General features: G+C 44.9%; 1 protein-coding gene across 1 annotated transcript in view; it reads left to right on the top strand.

The window, feature by feature from the left end:
* CCDC92B (coiled-coil domain containing 92B) overlaps positions 1-18,685 on the top strand; it is a 47,482-nt gene extending 28,797 nt beyond the window's left edge. The window contains exons 3-4 of the mRNA XM_081944362.1: positions 3,069-3,116; positions 17,056-18,685. Coding sequence (XP_081800488.1) covers positions 3,069-3,116; positions 17,056-17,810 — 803 coding nt within the window. The 3' untranslated portion in view covers positions 17,811-18,685. The remainder of the gene's footprint in view (positions 1-3,068; positions 3,117-17,055) is intronic.
* The last annotated feature ends 4,532 nt before the right edge of the window (positions 18,686-23,217 follow it).

Genomic DNA, 23,217 nt, shown 5'->3' on the forward strand with positions numbered 1-23,217 from the left:
AATGAAAAGGAATGAATTATATCTATAGTGTCAAATCACAGTACTTTTGACAGTGATAGTGTGCATTTTGGATTCAAGTTCTGTTAAGATACAGCCTGTTGTGCCTTAAAATGGCTTCTACTGCACAGCACAGTGGAGTTGCCATGGTAACAGCTTCACAGTACTCCACAAGGGGGCTCCCTCTGGTAAGCGGGATTGGTTCTTCCCTAAGTCATACAGAACTTTTTGCTCTTTTTCTTCTGTCTTCCTTAGCAATGGTTTTTTCCCCCCTACAAATAAATATATCCTCTTGTGTCTGGGGGAAACAAATTTCCCAGCCTCTGCAAAATAGAAAGAAGCACTGCTTTTTAAAGAACACACCAGCTTGTTACAACCAGGAGCAGGAAAGTTATGCCTAATTTAACATCAGGGGTTTGTTAATTTACCCTTCACTTGCAGAAACAGAAGCCGTCAGGAGCTTTGCTCTCGCTTCAAGCCCTAAATACTTTGGTGAGAATGTTAGAAGATTGGGGATGAAAGATCCCTGAGAAAATTCTATTACAGGTAGTCCTCAACGTACAACCATAATTGATCATTGCTTAAGTGAGAAAGGGTTAAGTGAGTTTTGACCCATTTGACAATTTTTCTTGCCACCGTTGTTAAGTGAATCATTGCAGTTCTTAAATTAGTAACAAGGTCGTTAAGTAAATCTTGTCTTCCCCATTGACTTTGCTTGTCAGAAGGTCACAGAAGGGGCATTGCGACCGTCATAAACATGAGTCAGTGGTTAAGCATCCAAATATAAATCACATGACCATGGGGATGCGGCAACGGTCGTAAGTGTGAAAAAGGGTCATGTCTCTTTTTTTCAGTGCCGTTGTAACTTCAAAATGGTCACTAAATGAACTGTTGTAAGTCGAGGATTACCTGTACTTGATTTATAAGCTTATAAAAGGCCGGACTGAAGACTTCTTATTGTCCCTGCTGAGACTCAGCGTGAACATTTATTTAAAAAAACAGAAAATGATTATTCTGGTTTTTTTTTCTTTTTAAGCTTTTGGTAGCTTTTTCTTTCTAAATGGAATTAACTCAGCTCTTCAAAAAAAAAATAATCTGCCAATGCCCTATTTTCAAATAACTTTATTGATTTTCAAAAGAAAAGCACAAAGTAAAAAAATTAAATAAACTGTTAATGGCCTTGGAAATGTGAGGAGTTAGCAGAGATGGCTAAATGGACCGCTTTGGTTATAAAAAAAAAACAATTACTTTTTTTTCTACTTGGAAACCACTTCTGGACTTTGTGCTTGGGGTGGGAAAAAAATGAAAGTTTGATTTTGGGTTTCCTCCAAAGTTCTAGAAATGGCTTGTTTATACTATTATGTAAAAGGAAAAAGTTGAGGTGTGATATTATTATTTTATTTTGCTGCATCAAAGGGAGTCAGAAATCAATGCCTTTTCTTTCTTTTCCCCACACTTTTCTCTTCCCTCCTCCCTCCCCTGTTTCCCTACTTTTTTTGTATTTTATATTATAAACTAATTAAAAAAGACAATGTTAAAAAAATGTGGGAAATTCAGAACCAAAGCAAATATTGCAACGGAAACCTTGCATTTCAATGAACAATTGAAACCCAAACTCTGAAAAGTCAGAGATTACCAACTAGTACCTTATATATTATAATAATATATACCCAAACCTTTATTACAGCTTTTAAGTTAGAGTTCTGATGATTCTTGAGTTTGATTACCTGTTGGAGATCTTTGGGCTTCCAAGTTTATCCCACTTTTGTGTTCAGTCTCAGACTTGACACTTAACCATAAAAATGCATGATCATGCGGTCTAGTGATTAAGGCACTAGGCTAGAAAGCAAGAGACCATGAGTTCAAGTCCCATCTTAGCCATGAAAGTGTGCATGTTACAGCTTTAATCTAGCAAGATTCTGTCCATTAGATTAAAACAAAGGATTGGACTGGATTGAATCTTACTATCTCACCTTTCGTTTTCAGTCTGACAACCATCCCTTGTTGAACAAAACCCTGATTGATTGATTGATTGATTGATTGATTGAATTTCGTGCATATTTACAACACGTCTGCCTGTCTTGTTTCATTGTTATTTTTACGGTGCCAAAGTGGAAACAATCCCCTCCTAGAAACCTCTCTATTAAAAGCCCTTAATTAAAACCAGTTTACAAACCTCTAATGTGAAGCCACTCAATTAAAAGCTCTTCATTAAAACCTGTTTGCAGCAGCCCACTGGAACCATTTAATTAAAAGGTCTTAATTAAACCAATTAAATAAACCCAATAAAACCGACCTGACTACATCAACAGAATCCCTAAAATTTTGCATTTGAAGCCATAAAACTTTGCAACTCAGAACATAAACAGCATGTTTTGATGTAACACAAACTAGGTAGTAACAGATTTAGTTTCTGTTTAGAACAGCAGATCCTGATCTTTTTGTGCCATGGATTTCATTCAGAGTCAAATGTAATTGATCACATCCCTTCTCAGAAAAACATCACACACACACATAATTATTTAATTTTTAAAGCAAGAAAAAGAAAACATAAAAGAAGAAAGTGCTGAAAGTAATATAAATAGCAAATAAAAGATATGTAAATAAACTATGGTACTTCCAAGCTGCTTTATACAGAGGTAATTACAAACTTATTGTCTCTTTAAACTACATACGTTTTTCTCCTTATATTCAATCCCTTTTAATCAGTACATCCATAGATCATATTTTTTTCCATTTTCAGCAAAAAAAAAAAAAAATCCATATGAATTTTCCAGTCTTTTATAAACGTATTTGGTTTCCTATCCCTGACTAAACAGTCAATTTTGCCATTTCAGCAAATTCAGAATAGAACTTAGGGATTTGGGCGCACGATTTTCAGTTCTGGTTTTGCACTCCTGCGATATACTTGATCTCTAATAAATTGTCTACCTTTCTCAACTAACGGAGCAAAGGATCGGTTTTATTTAGAGGTTTAAGTTGTGGCCGATCTGACAAGGCCTTGCATTGACCTGTCAAATAATAAACAATCTCATGTTTAACCTTCCTGCTTCGTTCTTCTTTTCTTTTAGAATTGACCCATGATCTGGAAGTGAAAGAGTTGGAAGTCAAACAGCAAGGTAAATCAGAAGATAATTTCCTCCCTTTTTAACTGAAATAACAAACATAAACTAGGGATCATATACTATGATCTACACATGCATTGAATCAATTATGGAAAAGATATTTGAAGTTTGATTGGATCCAGCATGGTTCTTCTTGAGATTATACTAGCAGTTGAGCTGTCTTAATACTCCCTCTTAATCTAACAAGGTGGATGTGAAGATGGAAAAGAGGGAACTTGGATGCTCAGTAAATTGTAAGAGCAACAGTAGTTCCAGCTTGATTTCTTTTTTTTAAAACACATTTTAGTAGAACAAGGGGAGCAAATTGGTGGGATTCAAATTTGTTTTACTACCGGTTCTGTGGGCGTGGCTTGGTGGGTGTGGCATGGCTTGGTGGGCGTGGTAGGGGAAGGATACTGTAAAATCGCCATTCCCTCCCCACTCCAGGGGAAGGTTACTGCAAAATCCCCATTTCCTCCTGATCAGCTAGGACTCAGGAGGTAGAGAATAGATGGGGGCGGGGCCAGTCAGAGGTGGTAATTGCCAGTTCTTTGAACTACTCAAAAGTTCCGCTACCAGTTCTCCAGAACTGGTCAGAACCTGCTGAATACCACCTCTAGAGCAAATGAATTATTAAGGAAGTCAGATTGAGGAATCTTTGGTGTTCTCTGAGCTTGCTTGTTTTCTTGCAGACATTTTATTACCCAAACTAGGTAACGTCATCAGTGCTAGTGAGAAGTGAAGTTTGCTGTCAGAGTATATTCTAGTGCAGGGGTGTCAAACTTGATTTCGTTGAGGGCCGCATCAGGGCTGTGTATGACAGAGGCGGGTTCCTAATGGTTCGGACCGGTTTGGCCGAACCGGTAGTGGTTTACCGGCCTGGGTTGCCAGAACCGGCAGCGATCCAGGCCTGCCATGCCTACGAACCAGTTCCCTGGTATGTTTTATTCCACATTTTTAAATGTTCTGCGCATGCACAGATCTATTTATGGGCAACTGCACACGTGTGCGGACCGAACCAGCAGTAATGCTGGCAGCAACCCACCCCTGGTGTATGACCTCGGGGGGGGGGGGGCAGGGGGCTGGGGCAGGGTGTGTGTGGCCAGCTCGACATCCCCTGTGGTGGCCCCGAGTGCTCTGCCAGCGAAAACAGGATCCCAAGCTCCGTTTCGGCTGCGACAGCCTCTTGCAACCCTCTGCCAGCGAAAATGGAGCTGTGTTTTCACCGGCAGAGATACCCTGGGCCAGTCTTCCACTGTTCCCGCGGGCCAGATCTAAACACCCTGCTGGCCAGATCTGGCCCCGTCCTTGAGTTTGACAGCCCTGTTCTAGTGGCTTGGCCTGTCGGTACGGTGGTTGTGGTCTTAGAGATTCTTTGGTTGAGTTGTTTACTGTTGGCTTCTTTGGAAATTTCTTTTTTTAAAAAAAGTTTTATTTTTTTTCTTTCCATATACATTCACAAATATACATTCTCATAGGTACTGTTAACATTTATCTGTTGACTTCTAGCATTTATCACAATCTGTTTAAGGATATAAAAAGCACAATCGGGGGGTCGCTTTCTTGCCACCCCATATATCTATCTTACTTTGCAACAACCCTACTCCTTTTTTCTTCTCTGTCTTCTTCTTTCCTCCTCTTCTTCCTCTTTTCTTCTTCCCCTCCCTCTCCCCCACTCCTCCTCCCTTCTTCTCCTTCTTACCCTCTCTTCCACTCTTACTATCCCTCCCTTACTTCTTCTCCTTTACCCTGGCGTCTTTTCCCTCCTCTTTCTCCCTTCTTCCGTTGTTGCCCTTGCTTATTTTCTTCCCTCTGATGGGTTTTCAGAGTGAAATTCCAGCTTCTTTGGCAATTTCTTAATTGGGGTATTGTTTACTGGATTGTTGGTCTGACTCCCAATTGCTTTTCTCCTTCCTCTCTTCTCCACTGAATGATCCCTTTCATTCAAGTCTCCAATTGAAAGTAGCCGGTAGAGGGTGCCAAATGACCAGGCATGAATGATATTGTTCAGCTGGCGTCTTTGCTCAAAGCATCTTCCAGACTTGGAAGGATTCCCAGTTGAATATTGTCCTGTTCTGGCATCTGGTTTTGTCTACTTTCATGTTTTTCCAATGGCATGAAATTGTGACCTAGTCTGAAAGGTGGCATTGCAGCTTTCAAAATCATCTCAAAAGCTTCCCTCCTGCTGTAGTGTTCTGGGAGGGGGGGGGGGGAGAAATGTAGCCCAGGTCTATGATCCATTGAGGGTAATTTGAGGAACTATGATTGATTAAATGCTATTTTGGGTGAGTCCTAGAATCCAGGACTCTGAGGGTGGCCTGGGAGATTCTTACTTCATAGGCAACAAAATGTGGTGGCCATTTTCTCTCTTGTTGATACTTCCTCTGTCTTGCAACTTCCAGTGACTTCTTTTCTCTCTCTTTCTTCATCTCCATTGAATTTCTCAATTTCTTCATCTTCATTGCATTCCCCCCCCCCTGTCTCTTTGTCCTTAGCACTGAACTTTCTCTCTTTCTCCACCTTCAAATAATCTAACATATTTTCTATCCCCGTGATGGCGAACCTATGGCATGCATGCCCGAAGTGGTACATGGAGCCATGTTGCCCAGCATGTACAGCATCACCCGTTACTCTTCCGGGTTTCGGGTGCATATGCGCATGTGACGATCAGCTGGCCTTTGCGCGTGAAGCAAAGGTGCCGAAAAGGTTTGCCATCACTGTTCTATCACTTCCATCATATTTATCAGTATTCATAGCTACCAAGCAAGTGAAGGATCATAGAAAGAAGGTGTTTCAAATTAGGTCACATGGCATTGGAGTCAGACCTGTTCACCTGTGCAACAATCCCAGTGCAAACTACTCTCTATACCTGACGACAACTACTAATACTGCTGCTGCTCTCCATCTTTTCCTTCTTCTCCTTCTGGAACTAATGAGAAGTTTCCTGATAGTGAGAGCAATTAACAAATGGAATAGCTTGCCTCTCAGAATTGTGGGTGCTTCATCACTGGAGGCTTTTAAGAAGAGACTGGACCAGTGCTGGGCTTCAAAATGTTTTAGAACCTCTTCTGTAGGTGTGGCCTGCTTTGTGGGAGTGGCTTGCTGGCCATGTGACCGGGTCGGAGTGGCTTGCCGGACATGTGACTGGGTGGGAGTGGCTTGGCAGCCATGTGACTGGGTGGGCGTGACCAACTTGTAAAATGTGGTGAAACTCACTTAACAACGCTCTTGCTTAGCAACCAAAATGTTGGCTCAGAAACTCTGGCATTTGAAGCAGGCAAGTCTTAAAGCTGTCAAGTTACAAGTTCCTTGCACCCCTAACCCTTTAGAAAAAAAAAAAAAAACCAGGGGTGTTCAAACTTGACAGCTTTAAGACTTGTGGACTTCAACTCCCAGAATTCCTCCTCTCGCTCTTCATCTTGATGATGTGCGGACAGGCGGGGGGAGGGAGCTGGAACCCCTTCTAAATGGCACTGTAGATTTGTGGAACCTCTTCTATAGAAGAGGTTAGAACTGGCAGGAACCCACCCCTGGACTGGACAGTCACTTGACTGAGATTGTACAGGTTCTCCTGCTTGAGCAGGGGGTTGGGAGACCTCCAAAGTCCCTTCCAGCCTGTTCTGTTCTGTTCCGTTCTATTATTATTTCCTATTTCTGTTCCATTCCATTCCATTCCTATTTTTTTCCATTCCATTACAATTACAATTCTATTCTATTCTATTCTATTCCATTCCATTCCATTCCTATTTTTATTCCATTCCAATTCTATTCTATTCCATTCCTATTTTATTCCAATTCCTATTCTATTCTATTATTATTTTCTATTTCCATTCCATTTTATTCTGCCCTGGTGACGCAGTGCTTAGAAAGTTGACTCAGCCTTCCATCCTTCCGAGAGTCTGTAAAATGAGGACCCAGATAATTGGGGGCAATATGCTTACATTGCAAACCATTTAGAGAGTGTTGTAAAGCCCTATGAAGCAGTATATACGTAAGTGTAAGTGCTATTGTATTGCTATTCCATTCCGTTTCTTCCTCCTCCCTTAAGAAGTGCATTTTCAGTTGCATCCCCTGCCCTCTGGAATGATCTCTCGCCCTATAAGTAGTTAGCCCTGACCCTTTCGGATATAGGGAGTCATTAAAAAACATGGTCCTCTGGGGCCAGGATCATAGGAGAATCCATCTGCTAAAGACTCATCAAGGACTCCACAGACCAATCCTGAGCTACATACAGTACATTTCCTTCTATTGGAACCACATATGATCATCAAGCCGTTCAGGAATCATACAAAAGCTACTGCATATAAACAGGAGGCAGAGCAGGGGTGGATTCCTGCCAGTTCTAACCTCTTCTATAGAAGAGGTTCCACAAATCTACAGTGACGTTTAGAACCGGTTCCAGCTTCCTCCCACCCGCCCGTCCACACATCATCAAGATGAAGAGCGAGAGGAGGAATTCTGGAAGTTGAAGTCCACAAGTCTTAAAGCTGTCAAGTTTGAACACCCCTGGGTTTTTTTTTCTAAAGGTTAGGGGTGCAAGGGTCTTGTAACTTGACAACTTTAAGACTTGCACACTTCAGTGCCAGAGTTCCTGAGCCAACATGACTGGAGGAGGAATTCTGGGAATTGAAGTCCACAAGTCTTAAAGCTGTCAAGTTTGAACACCCCTGGGGTTTTTTTTTCTAAAGGGTTAGGGGTGCAGGGGTCTTGTAACTTGACAGCTTTAAGACTTGCCTGCTTCAAATGCCAGAGTTTCTGAGCCAATATTTTGGTTGCTAAGCAAGAGCGTTGTTAAGTGAGTTTCACCAAATTTTACAAGTTGGCCACGCCCACTGGGTCACATGGCTGGCAAGCCACTCCCACCCGGTCATATGGTCAGCAAGCCACTACCACTCAGTCACATGGCCGGCAAGCCACTCCCACAAAGCAGGCCACACCTACAGAAGAGGTTCTAAAAAATTTTGAAACCCACCACTGAGGCAGAGCCCACACCGACTAGCACTGATGATGTTATCTAGTTGGGTAATGAAACATCTGCAAGCAACCCCCAAAGTTCAGGGAGCACCAAGGACGCCACATTGAGAGTTTCCAATCATCTATTAAATGCAGTTGGAGGTAATTTTAATTGTATTTAACTTCTGTCTCTTTTTCTGTGGCTGTATGTCATCCAAAGTCACATTTGTCTGAGCTGATTAGCCATATAAATGCCATATGTAAATAAATAAATCATTTGTATTATTATTACTTTTCCTCCAAGGAAGAATAAATATTTTGACTCAAGCCGTACAGCATTCATAAGCGGCGCCCTAAAACCTATCTTCCTGTCAAAAGAAAAACAAACAAGATTAAGTTTTTGTTAACAGCGTATTTATTTATTAATTCGTAGATTCATTTGCAAGATTTATATGTTTAATACCGTATATGTTTATGTTCAATCCCTTAATGGGTCTGGAGGGCTCACAATACAACAAGACAATAGAAACATCCATTCAGGCAGGCCCAAAATCATAACAGACATAATATAGAAATTAAATACAATACAATACAATACAATAGCAGAGTTGGAAGGGACCTTGGAGGTCTTCTAGTCCAACCCCCTGCCTAGGCAGGAAACCCTATACCGTTTCAGACAAATGGCTATCCAACATCTTCTTAAAGACTTCCAGTGTTGGGGCATTCACAACTTCTGGAGGCAAGCTGTTCCACTGATTAATTGTTCTAACTGTCAGGAAATTTCTCCTCAGTTCTAAGTTGCTTCTCTCCTTGATTAGTTTCCACCCATTGCTTCTTGTTCTACCCTCAGGTGCCTTGGAAAATAGTTTGACTCCCTCTTCTTTGTGGCAACGCTTGAGATATTGGAATGAGTAGCTTTAAACTGAAGGAAGAAGGAAACTTGGTCAGTTTACAGTGGTCATTTGTTTCAAAATACAGGTCGTCCTTGACATACAGCAGTTCATTTCGTAAGCGTTCAAAGTTACAACGGCGGAGAAAAAAGTGACTTATGACCATTTTTCAGACGTACGACCCTTGGTCACATGATCAAAATTCAGACGCTTGGCAACTGACTCATATTTACGACGGTTCCAGCGTCCCCGGGGTCACGCGATCCCCTTTTACCACCTTCAGACAAGCAAAAGTCAACGGGGAAGCCAGATTCATTTAACAACCATGTTACTAACTTAGCAACTGCAGGGATTCCCATTACGCCTGTGGCAAGAAAAGTTGTAAAAAGGGGACAAAATTTGTTTAACAAATGTTTCACCTAGCAACAGAAATTTGGGGCTCAGTTGTGGTCGTAAGTCAAGGACTACCTGTATTTAAGGTATTGTATGTATGCATGAGCTGCAGTGGCACAGTGGTGAGAGTGCAGTACTGCAGGCTACTTCTGCTGACTGCCGGCTGTCTGCAATTTGGCAGTTCGAATCCCACCAGGCTCAAGGTTGGCTCAGCCTTCCATCCTTCCGGGGTCGGTAAAATGAGGACCCAGATTGCTGGGGGCAAGAGGCTGAGTCTGTAAACCACTTAGAGAGGGCTGTAAAGCACTGTAAAGGAGTATATACGTTGTGTTATTGCTATTGCTATTCAAGGGCTAAATACAAAAACACTTCACAAAAGTAAATTTGCCTCATTTTTAGAATAGAATAACAGAGTTGGAAGGGACCTTGGAGTCCTCTAGTCCAACCCACTGCTTAGGCAGAAAACTCTACACCACTTCAGATAAAAAATGGTTCTCCAACCTCTTCTTAAAGACTTCCAGTGTTGGGGCATTCACAACTTCTTCTGGAGGCAAGTTGTTCCATTGATTAATTGTTTTAATTTCTCCTTAGTTCAGGCAATTTCTCCTTAGTTCTACGTTGCTTCTCTCCTTGATTAGTTTCCACCCATTGCTTCTTGTCCTGCCCTCAGGTGCTTTGGAGAATACTTTGACTCCCTTTTCTTTGTGGCAGATATTGGGAAGTCTATGCTTGAGGTTACCTACACATTAAAGCAAGGTGTTTCTCTTCCAGGTAGAGATATCCCAAACCTATCAGCCAAAGCTGCAATCAAACCATGCACACACAAATACACACACACACACACACACCATAGTTGTTCTGCACAGCTCCAATGTCACTTCCAGATGCAGGAAGATTCTTAATTGTAAACCTCTTTTTGAAGGTGGGCAGTCATCCAGAACAGACGTCCATCTGTCTGTCTGTCTGTCTGTCTGTCTGTCTGTCTGTCTGTCTGTCTCTTTCTCTTCCTCCCTCCCTCCCTCCCTCTCTCTCTCTCTTGCTCTCCCAACAAACAAGGAGCATCTCGGAGCAAAAAACTAAAACTGAATTCCATTTCCTGTTACATTTGCATTATCTTCAAATTACATTTCACGAAATGGTAAGCCCTCTAGTCATGTAGTCAGTCTTTTTTTTTTCCCCTCCTGGGTCACAAAAAATTAGAAACCATGCCCAATGCTTCAGAAGATCATTAACAGGTTAATAGAGTTGGAAGGGACCTTGCGGGTCATTTAGTCCAACCCCCTGCCCAAGCAGGAGACCCTACATCTGCCTCTACCTAGGATTGAACTCACAACCTCCTGATTGTGAGGCGAGAGCTCCACTTCTAGGACCAAGCTTGGCAACTTTAAGATGTGTGGATTTCAGCTTTAAGATGCGTGGACTTCAACTCCCAGAATTCCCCAGCCAGCTGGCTGGAGAATTCTGGGAGTTAAAGTCCACGCATCTTAAAGTTGCTAAAATTGAGGAACACTGCTCTGCACCTTCCTGTATTGTGTATTTCTGTTTTCTGTTGTAAGAACTAGAAATTAAATGAGAGATCAAAGCTAATAAACTCGGGGGGTGGGGATCTGAATGTTGGGGTCTCGAGGTTTCGACTGCACTCCGCAAAGCCGTGGTTTTATTTGGGCATGCAAGGTTCCACCCGCAGCCTCGGGGCAAAAGGCGAGGATGTTAGTGCAGCCAAGGAAGTGTGGAGAACATCAGATGAATGGAATGCTGATGGAAGACAGTCTTCGCAAGAGAAATGGCAGCATCCCAAGGAAGCTACCTCTGGCCCCGCCTGGGAGAACACGCCTGGGTCATAAAAACACATCCAGCTGGTACCGCCTTGCCATCTTCAGCTTCTCTTTTTAGCTTCTTGGCTCAGAGCAGGAGAGAATAACAGAGTGGAAAGGGACCTTGGAGCAGGGGTGGGTTCTGGCAACCGCTACAGCCGGTTCGCTCATGGTCGTGCGCGTATGTACTTGATGCACGCTGTGCGCGCATGCACAGTACTATGATAATGTTTCTGCACATGTGCGGAAGCCAAAAACCAGATTGCGCCGCGCACGGCACTGCCAAGAGAACCGGTTCCCAGTGACCCAGGCCATGAAACCACTCTGCCGAACCACTCCGAACCGGTAGGAACCCACCACTGCCTTGGAGGTCTTCAAATTCAACCCCCTGTTCAAGCAGGAGACCATATACCATTCCAGACAAGTGGCTGTCCAATCTCTTCTTAAAAGCCTCCAGTGATGGAGCACCCACAACTTCTGAAGGCAAGTGTTGGAAGAAATATCCATGTCCAGTTCCAATCCGGGAGAAAGGCACATTGATGAAGCAGAAGCACATGGATTGTTCTGGGCAGTTGACCACATGGAGTTGAGTTGGGGGGGAGGGTACTTATACCATCTCTTGGGCTTTGCACTTGAGCTTCCTGTTCCTGTGCGAGAGCAGGTATTCTATTGGCTGTTGTCAGACTCCCATGGGGCCATGTAGGGATTATGTGTGGTCATAGCAGGGACGTGCGGTCAGGGGAGGCAGGGGAAGCAGAGCCTCACCGCTCTCATCATGAAAAGAAAAAAAAGGGAAAAGGGAAAAGGCACACATGGTCCCATTCCCCGTCTTCCTGAGTCAACATGAAGGGGACCGCGGAGCGCGCTCTGCCGGCTTGCACTCCGCAGTCCCCTTCATGTTGACTCAGGGAGGCGGGGAATGGGACCATGTGTGCAGGAGGCTGAGGCAGCCTCAGCCTCCTGTACACGTGGTCCCATTCCCCGCCTTCCTGATGATGTCACCAGCCTCACCAGCCATAAACCTCACCGCACGTCACTGGGTCATAGCTGGCTCTATAGGTGGTCTGAGCTCCCAGGTTTGGTTGACGTCTGCTGGGGGTGATGCAATGAAGGAAATACCCTTAGGAGATTGTGCAATGTAGTGAGCTCTGTGTCTTCTGCTAAATGGTAGTGGGCTAATCCTATTATGTCTTGAAAGATAATCCCATCGTCCTGCAGCTGAAGGTCTTTTGTTTTGTAGATAGGCTGGCCCAGCCTTTTTTAATGAGCACAAAATATCTGCTGGGGCCAGAGAGCTGAACCTCTGAGTTTCTGTCTCCCTTAAGATTTCTATTTTAGGGGAAATATTTTATCCTGCCTTTTCAATATTCCTCAAAATATTTCGTTCTTCCAGGAGGGGCGGTGGCTTCCCCTACAAGCCATCCCACCCACAACCTCTGAAGGCCAGCCGTTGGTTAATTATTCTCACTCTTGGGAAGTTTCTCCTTAGTTCTAGGTTGCTGACTTCCAGAAGTGGTAGAAATTGGACTATAGATTGCCATCTCAGGTGTCTGATCCTCGAGGCTCCATTCTTCAAGCTCCTCTACCTGGTTCAATAGCAGTAATTGGGAGAAGGATCTTGGAGTTCTAGTGGACAACCACTTCAATGTGAGCCAGCAGTGTGCGGCAGCTGCCAGAGAAGCCAAGGCAGTTCTAGGTTGCCTCCACAGAGGGATAGAATCGAATGAAGGCAGATATATATCTCTCAGAATCTAATCTGGGACGGTCACCAGGACCAAACTTCTCTCTCTCCAGAATGTGTGTGCAGAGGTGTGGATAGAATCAGGAGTGAGTTCCAGCTGCTGCTATTGCTGGTTCGCTCAGGGACAGGCTGCGTGGACTCACAGTTCTAAAAAAATGCTTCTGTGCATGCGCAGAAGCAAAAAACAAGATGGTGGCGGCTACGGTATCATCGAGAGAATCAGTTCGGGGGTGTGGCAGGCCGAGTTACTACCTACTTAGCCGAATCCATCCGAACCGGTAGGAATCCACCTCTGGATAGAATCCACATCTCATGAAGTGTTGCTACTACTTTATAATGCCTTGGTAAGGCCAAATTTGGAATACCGCATCCAGTTTTGGTTGCCACTATATAAAAAATGATGTTGAGACCCTAGAAAAGAGTGCAGAGAAGAGCAACAAAGAGGATTATCGTATTTTTTGGAGTATAAGACGCACCCTTTTCCCTCAAAAAGGAGGCTGAAAATCTGGGTGCATCTTATACACTGAACACAGCATTTTTTGCTTCCCGAAACCCTGCCCGCTTCACCAAAATGGTCGTGCAGAGCCTTTAGGACAGTGTTTCTCAACCTTGGCGACTTTAAGTCCTATGGACTTCAACTCCCAGAATTCCCCAGCCAGCTGGCTGGGGGATTCTGGGAGTTGAAGTCCACAGGACTTAAAGTCACCAAGGTTGAGAAACACTGCTTTAGGAGGCTTTCAGAGAGCTCTTGGGAGCTGGGGAGGGCAGAAATGAGCAAAAAACAATTTTATTCAATTTTGCCCCCCAGCCCCTAGGAGCATCTACAAGCCTCCTAACGGCTATCCATGCCCCTTTTTTTAAAAAAAAAAAATGGGCCTGTTTTCACGAAAAACGGATCGTTTTGAGGGTGTTTGCACAGTGCAAAAACTTTTTTAAAAAAATTTGCTTCTTCAAAACCTTGGTACGTCTTATACTCTGAAGAATATGATAAATGACTTGAGACTAAAACATATGAAGAACGGTAGGAACTGGGTATGTCTAAGTTTAATGAAAAGAAGGACTAGGGGAGGCATGATAGCAGTGTTCCAATATCTCAGGGGTTGCCACAAAGAAGAGGGAGTCAAACTATTTTCCAAGGCACCTGAAAGCAGAATAAGAAGCAATGGATGGAAACTATATAGGAGAGGACCAACCGAGAAATAAAGAGAAATTTCCTGACAATGAGAACAATTTAGCTTGCTTCCAGATGTTGTGGGTGCTTCTATTTGTCTAATATACAATAATAATACAATAGCAGAGTTGGAAGGGACCTTGGAGGTCTTCTAGTCCAACCCCCTGCCTAGGCAGGAAACCCTATACCATATGTTTTAGGGTTTCCTGCTTGAGCAGGGAGTTAGACTAGAAGACCTCCAAGGTCCCTTCCAACTCTGTTATTTTACAATACAATACAATAGTAGAGTTGGAAGGGACCTTGGAGGTCTTCTAGTCCAACCCCCTGCCTAGGCAGGAAACCCTATACCGTTTCAGACAAATAGCTATCCAACATCTTCTTAAAGACTTCCAGTGTTGGGGCATTCACAACTTCTGGAGGCAAGCTGTTCCACTGATTAATTATTCTCACTGTCAGGAAATTTCTCCTCAGTTCTAAGTTGCTTCTCTCCTTGATTAGTTTCCACCCATTGCTTCTTGTTCTACCCTCAGGTGCTTTGGAGAATAGTTTGACTCCCTCTTCTTTGTGGCAACCTCTGAGATATTGGAACAATGCTATCATGTCTCCCCATTTTGTCACGGTCTCTTGGGCATATGATGACAGAATGACTCAGCATCGTTTCAAGATCCTAAATTGGGCCTGGTAGGCTGAAAAAGAAAGGAGAATAAAGGATGAATCAGCATGTTGATTCTTTTGCTGACATCTTTAGAAATGTCTGACTCACTGGACAAGCCTTCCCTTGGGAAGAGTTTTTATCTTCCACCCTTAACAGCTCTGTGGTTTCTTAACCTACATCGTTTCTTCGGGCCTTGCTTGCCTGTTTTATTCTGACACAGTGAAAGGTGCCATTGTACCAGAGGTGATTTTCAACAGGTTCTGACCAGTTCTGGAGAACCGGTAGCGGAAATTTTGAGTAGTTCGGAGAACCGGTAAATACCACTTCTGGCTGGCCTCGCCCCCCCCCCCCTCTATTCTCTGCCTCCCGAGTCCCAGCTGGAGGAAATGGGGATGTTGCATTATCCTTCCCCTGCCACGCCCACCAAGACATACCACACCCACCAAGCCACACCCACCGAACCGGTAGTAAAAGAAAAAAATGAACCCCCACCACTGCTTTGTACAATTGTTGAAATCATTCCTGTATGGGTCCCTACTTCATAAGGGAAGAAATGATGTCATTATGTGGTTGGGTGAGCAAGAACATGTTAAGAAAGAAAGAAGGGAGGTTACCATTTGGGCAAGTTTGAGCAAAGGTAAATTCTGAGGCATGGGTATAAATGCAGAAATGTGACCCGTGGATTAGAAAGCCTTTTCTAAAAATGAAAAAAAAATGGTAGCATGATAGATCTCTACCTAGCTCTTGGAAGTATTATCTGCAGTCAGGACATGTTCCAGCTTAACTTTTATTATACATGAAGCAGCTTTTTCTCTGGGCTCCAACCTTGGGAACTTTATGACTTGTGGACTTCAACTCCCAGAATTTTCCAGCCAGCCATGTTAGCTGAGGAATTCTGGGAGTTGAAGTCCATAAGTCATAAAATTCCCAAGGTTGGAGAACCCTGCTTTAAATGTTTCAGAATTAAGAGGGAGACTCTACTTCTAAATAGGCTTAACAGAACTTCCAAATACGTTTTTTTAAGGAGAGGGGAAAAAAACGGAGGACTACCAACAACACTGTGGTACAAACAGGAGAAATGTATCAAGGAGCTATTTTAAAAGGTTGAGTTTTGATCATATGATTTTTTTAAAAAATCAGGTAGTCCTGACCACAACAGAGCCCAACACTTCTGTTGCTAAGCAAGACAGTTGTTAAGCGAATCGCTGCGGTTGTAAAATTAGTAAACACGGTTGTTAAGTGGCTTCCCCTATGACTTTGCTTGTCAGAAAGGCGTAAAAGGTGATCACGTGACCCCCGGAACACTGCAACCAGTCATAAGTACATGCCAGTTGCCAAGCGTCTGAATTTTGATCACAGGGACAACAGGGATTTTGCGACAAGTCGTGTGAAAGATGTCAAAGTCATAAATCACTTTTTTCAGTGCCGTTGTCACTGAATGGTCACTAAACGAATGGTCATAAGTCCAGGGCTATCTGTATTCAGTGTTAGAGATCGTCAGTCCTTAACTGAGACCCTATTCCAGCGATGGCGAACCTTTTTTGGCTCGTGTGCCATAAGTGGGGGGAGCGCAGGGGGGTCATGTGCGGGTGTGCCGCACCCATAATGCAATGTGTGACCCCCCAGTGCTCACGCACGCAGTACAGGCGCTCCCCCCCCCCATTTTTGCATGCTTTTTTCGCCCTCCCTAGGCTTCAGAGGCTTTATAGGAGCATGGCGAGGGTGAAAACAGCCTCCCCCGCCCCCCGGAAGCTCTCCGGAGGCTTCAGGGACCTTCAGGACGCTTCCCTGACGCCTCCGGAGGAGTCAAAACGACCCTCCGAGTAAACCGGAGTTATTCCGGTTTGCTCGGAGGGTTGTTTTGAGCGCGCCGAAGGCTTCAGGGACCTTCAGGAGGCTTCCCTGAAGCCTCCGGAGCAGTCAAAATGACTCTCCGAGCAAACCGGAAGTCCATTCCCGAACTTCCGGTTTGCCTGTAGGTCCGTTTTTTGCGCTCCGGAGGCTTCAGGGAAGCTCATTAAACCTCCAGAGGGCCTCCCGGGGGGGGGGGAGGGAATCTTTTCGCCCTGCCCAGGCTCCTATAAAGCCTCTGGAGCCTGGGGAAGGTGAAAAATGGCTTTAAAAAAGGGTGAACTCAGCTGGCCAGCACGCGCATGCGCGCTGGCCAGCTGACAGGGCAGCACCTCGCATGCCCTGACAAATGGCTCCGCGTGCCACCTGTGGCACGCGTGCCACCTGTGGCACGCGTGCCATAGGTTCGCCGTATTCAGTGAACGCTGGTGGTGAATTTTGAACTCAAATCTGTTCTTTTGTCTTTTCGTTTGTCTCTTGCATTAGACGTCATAGACCAGGAACTGGAAGAAAAGTGCAAAATCATGGAAGCCCGGTTGAAAGAGAAAGAGAAAAGCAATTTGGAATTGCACAAGGAGCTGAGGCATAAAGAGAGCTTGGTGGCCGCCCTCCGATCCAACCTGAGGAACAAAGAAAGGAAGTTCTTGGAAGAGCTCAAGAGGCGAAGTCACCGAGTGACCGTCCTCAACACGGAGCTGCAGAAACAGACCGAGGCGGCAGCTTACCTCTCCTTCCAGCTTCATTCAACCAAACAGAAACTTCATGGTACCCGTCAGAAAAGCACCGGCCTGCCCGAGAGACCCCCAGACAAACCCTCCGTCCCTCAACCCAGCGCTGAGACCAGGCCCAAAAAAAGGACTCAGAAGTCTCACACCCGTCGGCAGGCGAGCACCGCTTTCCATTCCAAAGGCGCCTTCAAGGACATTGTGGCTCGCGAGCGGCTCAGCAGTTTCGAAGACCTCGAACCCATGCCCGACCCGGCTCTTTTTTTGTACACCACACGGCCCCGGCCTCCATCCCGTCGTCAGAAAACAGAGCACAGCACATCGGATTTGTCCTCCAAGGAAGGCCCCGAGCAGGGCAACCGGAAGGGTGGTTGGAAAAAATCTTTTCCGCAGCTCGCCGAAGAACCTGCCGGAGCCGCGAGTAACGTCAGGACTTTGGCTCACCGCCGGCCGCCATCTTCCAAAGGGGAAGCGCAGAAGCAAAAGAGCGCCAGCGCTCACCCCGCAAAAGACTGAAGGGCCGGAGAGAAAGTTATGGCACCCTTTTTGAAGTAGTTTGTCTACGGGAGCCGACCCCGTCTTGAGCACACACCCGTCCATCAAGAGCTACGGGGCAGGGAATGCTCCACTTCTAAAGCCATTGAGATTGCCATCATCTTGGACTGTTACCTTTGCTTCAAAGACCAACATGCTTGTAGCTGTGCATCCCCTGGGAATGGCGTCAGTCAAGAGTGGTCTGACCCAACACCAGGAGGGCCCAGGAGTTATTGGCTGTAGTTACGATAAGCGACCTTGCTCCCTCAATTGGCGGAAAAGGGTTCCGAAAAGGGGACTTCAAGTTTTTGTGCCTTGCTTGCTGGTTGTGCTTTTCGTTTTCGTTTTCATTTTTATTTTTTAACTCCGAACGGAAGCTTTGCCTTCGGCATTCGGGTATCTGCCTTTCATCAACAGGAATGAAAGTCAGTGTTGGTTTCTCCTAAGCCCAATGGGTTCCTCTCTGTTGGGTGTGGCTTGATTTAATTTGAGATTGCTATGCGCAGAATACCATCCATTGTGGGGGGAAATGGCCAGGAAGTGTGAATGTGAGTGTCTGGAAGGGAAAAAAAGATGGCTTTTTCTAATGAGATTGATTGATTGGTGGATTGAATTTATTTGCAGCCCATCTTGTAACGAAACAATTCTGGGCGGCGAATAAATAGAAAGAAAGGATTGGGTATTTTAGAATCTGTGTTTTGAGCAAAGCAGGGATGTGCGATCTCAGGCCCAAGGTTACGATAGTTGTGAAAACCTTCAATGTCACTGCTTGAGATGCTCAAACTTGTCACCAGGTTGCAATTCTTACAGCGGCTGAAATGGGAAATGATTAAAGCCATGGAGAAAAATCGTACAAATTCTGTGAAACGCCGTAAATTAAAATTAGCCGAAAGCTGAATATACATTTATCTAAATGGACTTTACTTTGGGGATTTGCCTGCCCCAGCCCTCCAGTTTTTGATTCTCTCCCTCTGCCCTTTTTTTTTTTTTGCAATGCAGCCACATTCAAAAACGAAGGGCAGCCCCTGGACCAAAAACTATTGGGCATCCCTAATTTGTAGCAAAATACAGGTAGTCCTCGAGTTAGGGCCATAATTGAGCGCCAAGTTGTTCAGCGTGACATTTGCTAAGCGAGTTTTGCCCCGTTTTACGGCTTTTCTTGCCACGGTTGTTAAATGAACCACTGCCGTTGTTATGTTAGCCACACGGTTGTTAAATGAATCCCGCTGCCCCACTGACCTGGCTCGTCAGAAGGTTGCAAAAGGGGATTGCATGACCCTGGGGCACTGCAACCGTCATAAATACGAACCCGTTGACAATTTTGATCATAGGATCAAAATGAGGATGCTGCAACAGTTGTAAGTGTGAAAAAACGGTCATACGTCACTTTTGTCAGTGCCGTTGTGACTTTGAATGGTCTAAATAAACTTTCGTAAGTCGAGGACTACCTGTATTCTAAAGGGTACTTTAGTTAAAAAAACATAGGGAATCTGAGCAATGGGAATTGCCTTCCCAGTCCTTCCATTCATTATTCCTGTTCTCCTTAGAAATTTCATTACCGGTCTTCCTAAGGTGGATCTGAATCATTGTTTCAGAATAATGACAGGGTTTTAAATGGCCATATCCTGAGCATTTTTCTCGCTTGGTGGTCGAAATTCTTGTTTCCCTCGTCATTCTTGGGGGTTGATATCTTCTAATTCAGGGGTCTCCAAACCTTGGCAACTTTAAGACTTGTGGACTTCGACTCCTAGAATTCCTCAGCCAGCAGCTTATAGTATGTCTATAAGCTTACAGGTAGTCCTCATCTTACGACCGCCATATGGACCAGGATTTCCATTGTTAAGCAAGATGATTGTTAAGTGAGTCGCACTCAATTTTATGATCCTTTTTTTTTGCCACGGGTGGTAAGCAAACCACAGTAGTTGTTAAGGAAATCATGCGGTCGCTAAGTGAATCCGGCTTCCCCCATTGATTTTGCTTGTCTGAAGCCCTCCAGGAAGGTTGCAAACGGCCACCACTTGATCCCAGATCTCTGCAACCATCGTAAATATGTGCCTGTTGGTAACCCCCCACATTTTAATCACTCAAGTGTGGGGATACTATGACGGTTGTACATTGAGAACCGGTTCTAATTCAATTTTGCTGTTGTAACTTTGTTCTGACCTAGACTTTCCCAGCAGCACAAAGCCGCGTCCTCGTCCCGATAAACCCCTTTTGTTTAATTTACAGTGAATTCCTCTCCAGCAAAGTCTTTCCTCTCCCACAGTCTTTCAAGATAGTTCACAATTCCCGACCTTATCAGGTTTGGAGAGTGGCCAGGCCATTATCTTTCAGACTCCACAATACTTGGCAAGAATGCAGGAGTGAGCTAATTGTCTCCTGCAAACTCCACTCCCCTTTTGCTCCTCTTTTATTCCCTATGGGAGGGGCCGTTCACCGTCCACCTGTGGCCTTACTGCCAGGTCGATCCGTGTTCCTTAGCTGTTCCCTTCGTCTGGCAACTCTGCGCATGCGCACACTGGGAACAGGCTCCAGCTGTTCATCTGCCTCACTGATGTCTGACTCTGAAGGCAGCTGGTAACTATTGGAAGGCCCTGTCCCCATCTCTGCTTCCGACGCAGAGCCCTCGTCAGAGGCTTCCCCAGACTCCAGGACTGGCCCATGTCCCTCCCCAAGCTCCTCACTGTCCGACTCTGCCACCAGCTCTGCTGGTGGGCCACAACACTGGATGGGGGAAATAGACAAAATATGCTTAGGGCCATGTGAAAATCAGTATCATTTGCACTAAAACGTACAATCCCCTTGCGTCTTACGACAAACCCTTGCATCTACAGCAACGGTCTCCAAACTTTCTCGTTTGGGGGGGAAAGGGGATGGTTTTGTGCACATGCGCACACCACTTTTATAAATGCAGCTTCGGGCCACAACAAAAGGTCATTAAATGCATGGTTCTAAGTCCAGGGCTACCTGTATGCAAAGGAGAAGTGGTAACTAATGAAATTGCACAGAAATTCACGGAAAAGTGAATGTAGAAGAAGTGATGAGCTTTGTTCTTGGGGTGAGGTGGAGTGGAGGATGGGTAGATTTGGTTCTCCAGATCTGTAAATGGATCACTTTTAGGGTTTGAGATTATTATTATTTTTTTTAAAAAAAAAAGTCTGAATGGCAATCAAGATGGACAGAAGGATATGCTGTCACAGTCTTCATTTATAAGAATGAAGGAGCAACCGGTCATTATTATTAATATTGGTTCCTTGGACAGTCAGTCAGATGTTCAGACTGGATTTGGCATTTTTAACCACCTATCGAGTCCTTCCCAAAGGCCTGGGATAGCCTGATGTGAATGTTTTAGGGTATTATTATTTGGTTAATCTTTGGTGAGATTGACAGCCTTTGGGACTGGTTGGTAGCTCAACAGCTCGAGTCCTAACCAAGGACCTAGGAACTGTTAAGGTAACGTCGGAGGATATAAGCTGTTCCAAGTAGGATGGTTTTTTGTAGAGTCAGAATGTTCAAGTCAGGTAAATTTAGAATTTCCAAATAGTGAGGTAGCCCTTTAGGTATTACTCCAAGGGCTCCAATTACAATTGAGACAACACTCAATGTCTTTTTCCACAGTCGCTCAACTTCAATTTGCAAGTCCCGGTACTTTGTGATCTTCTTCTTCTTCTTCTTCTTCTTCTTCTTCTTCTTCTTCTTCTTCTTCTTCTTCTTCTTCTTCTTCTTCTTCTTCATATTATCATCATCATCATCATCATCATCATCATCATCATCATCACCATCATCATATTTATTTGCTGCTCATCTCATAATTCAAGAGGACTCTAAACCTGTCAAGCCAAGAAAGCCTAAAAATATACCCCTATACCAGGGGGTGTCAAACTCGATTTCCTTGAGGGACGCATCAGGGTTGTGCTTGATCTCGAGGGGGCAGGGGGGGCAGCTCTACATCACTTATCATGCCACTTCTATCTGTGGTGCCTGTGGTGGCCCAAGTGAGCTGCCAGCGAAAACGGAACTCAGGAGGGCCGTTTTCACTGTGCAGAGGGTTGCAGGAGGCAGTGGTGAGTTCCGGATCCCAGGTGCAACCGGTACAGTGCAATGGGGCCCAGCATCCACCACATGAACGTGTGCAGCACGCCCGCACATGCGTACTTACTGCCTGCGATGCTCCGCGATGCTCCAGCTACTCGGCGGAGCGTCACGCAGGTGCCATATGCTCCATGCGCGTAAGCCCCGAAGAGCTCAAATACAGGTTAGGAGTGCAGGTGGGTGGGTGGGCCCTCCGGAGCACCGTACTGGAATGGTACACGATGTTCCCGGCAGGCACCGGTACACCTGTACACCGGTCGTAACCCACCACTGGCAGGAGGCCATCACAGCCCTCCCAAGCTCCGTTTTTGCTGGCAGAGGTACAACGCAGGCCAGGATTCAGCCCGCCAGCCTTCAGTTTGACACCCCTGGTCTATACCCTTAAGTACCTTTCTTTTGAATTTAAATCAATTGAACAAGCTCTTTTTATGGGTAGATCTATCACTTTTTAGAAGACCACTGAATAGATCTTTAACAGCAACTCCGGTGTCCTTCCCTCTCCTCTAAAAACCATGACAGTGATGTCTCAAACTCATGGTAAGAGCCATGCGAAATTCAACTTAATCCTAATTCAACTGGATTAAGCTACTATTGAAAGTTTATTAGATCATGTTGAGAGGATCTCAGCCCTGATTCTCAAGTGTAAGACCTGGACAAAATAATGGGATCAATTATCTTGCAGTACCCTTTCTCCTAAAAATAAGCCTAAAAATGATGTCTATACCAGGTATGCTACCTTCCTGATGTGTGTGTGGTAACTAGCAACCGTTGCTAATAATTCTGGGAGTTGGAATCCACCTACTTAGAAGTTGTCCAGTTTGGAAAATATTGCTATAAAGGCTTGAGACAGAAAGCAAACTTTAATGGCAAGGAAATAAGATTGAATAACAGAATTACAGAGCTGGAAGTCTTCTAGTCCACCCCTCTACTCAAGCAAGAGACCCTATACCACGACTGTCAAACTCCTGGCCCGCGGGCCCGATGCATCACAAGCTGGCCACACCCATTCCCGGTTTAGCAAAGGGGGGAAAGTCCCGATACGTCACTGGGCTCCGCCGTGACAACGTGAATTTGACACCCCTGCCCTATACCATTTCTGACTTTTAGTCCAATCCCCTGCTCAGGCAGGAGACCTTATACCATTCCAGACAAGTGGCTATCCAGTCTCTTCCTAAAAGCCTCCAGTGATGGAGGCACCCACAACTTCTGAAGGCAAGCTGTTCCATTGGGTTAATTGGTCCCACTGTTAGGACGTTTCTCCTTATTTCTAGGTTTTTGATATTTTTCTTTCTGTGTC

Source organism: Natrix helvetica (assembly GCF_964273705.1).
Source record: "Natrix helvetica genome assembly, chromosome: 2".
NCBI lineage: Eukaryota > Metazoa > Chordata > Lepidosauria > Squamata > Natricidae > Natrix > Natrix helvetica.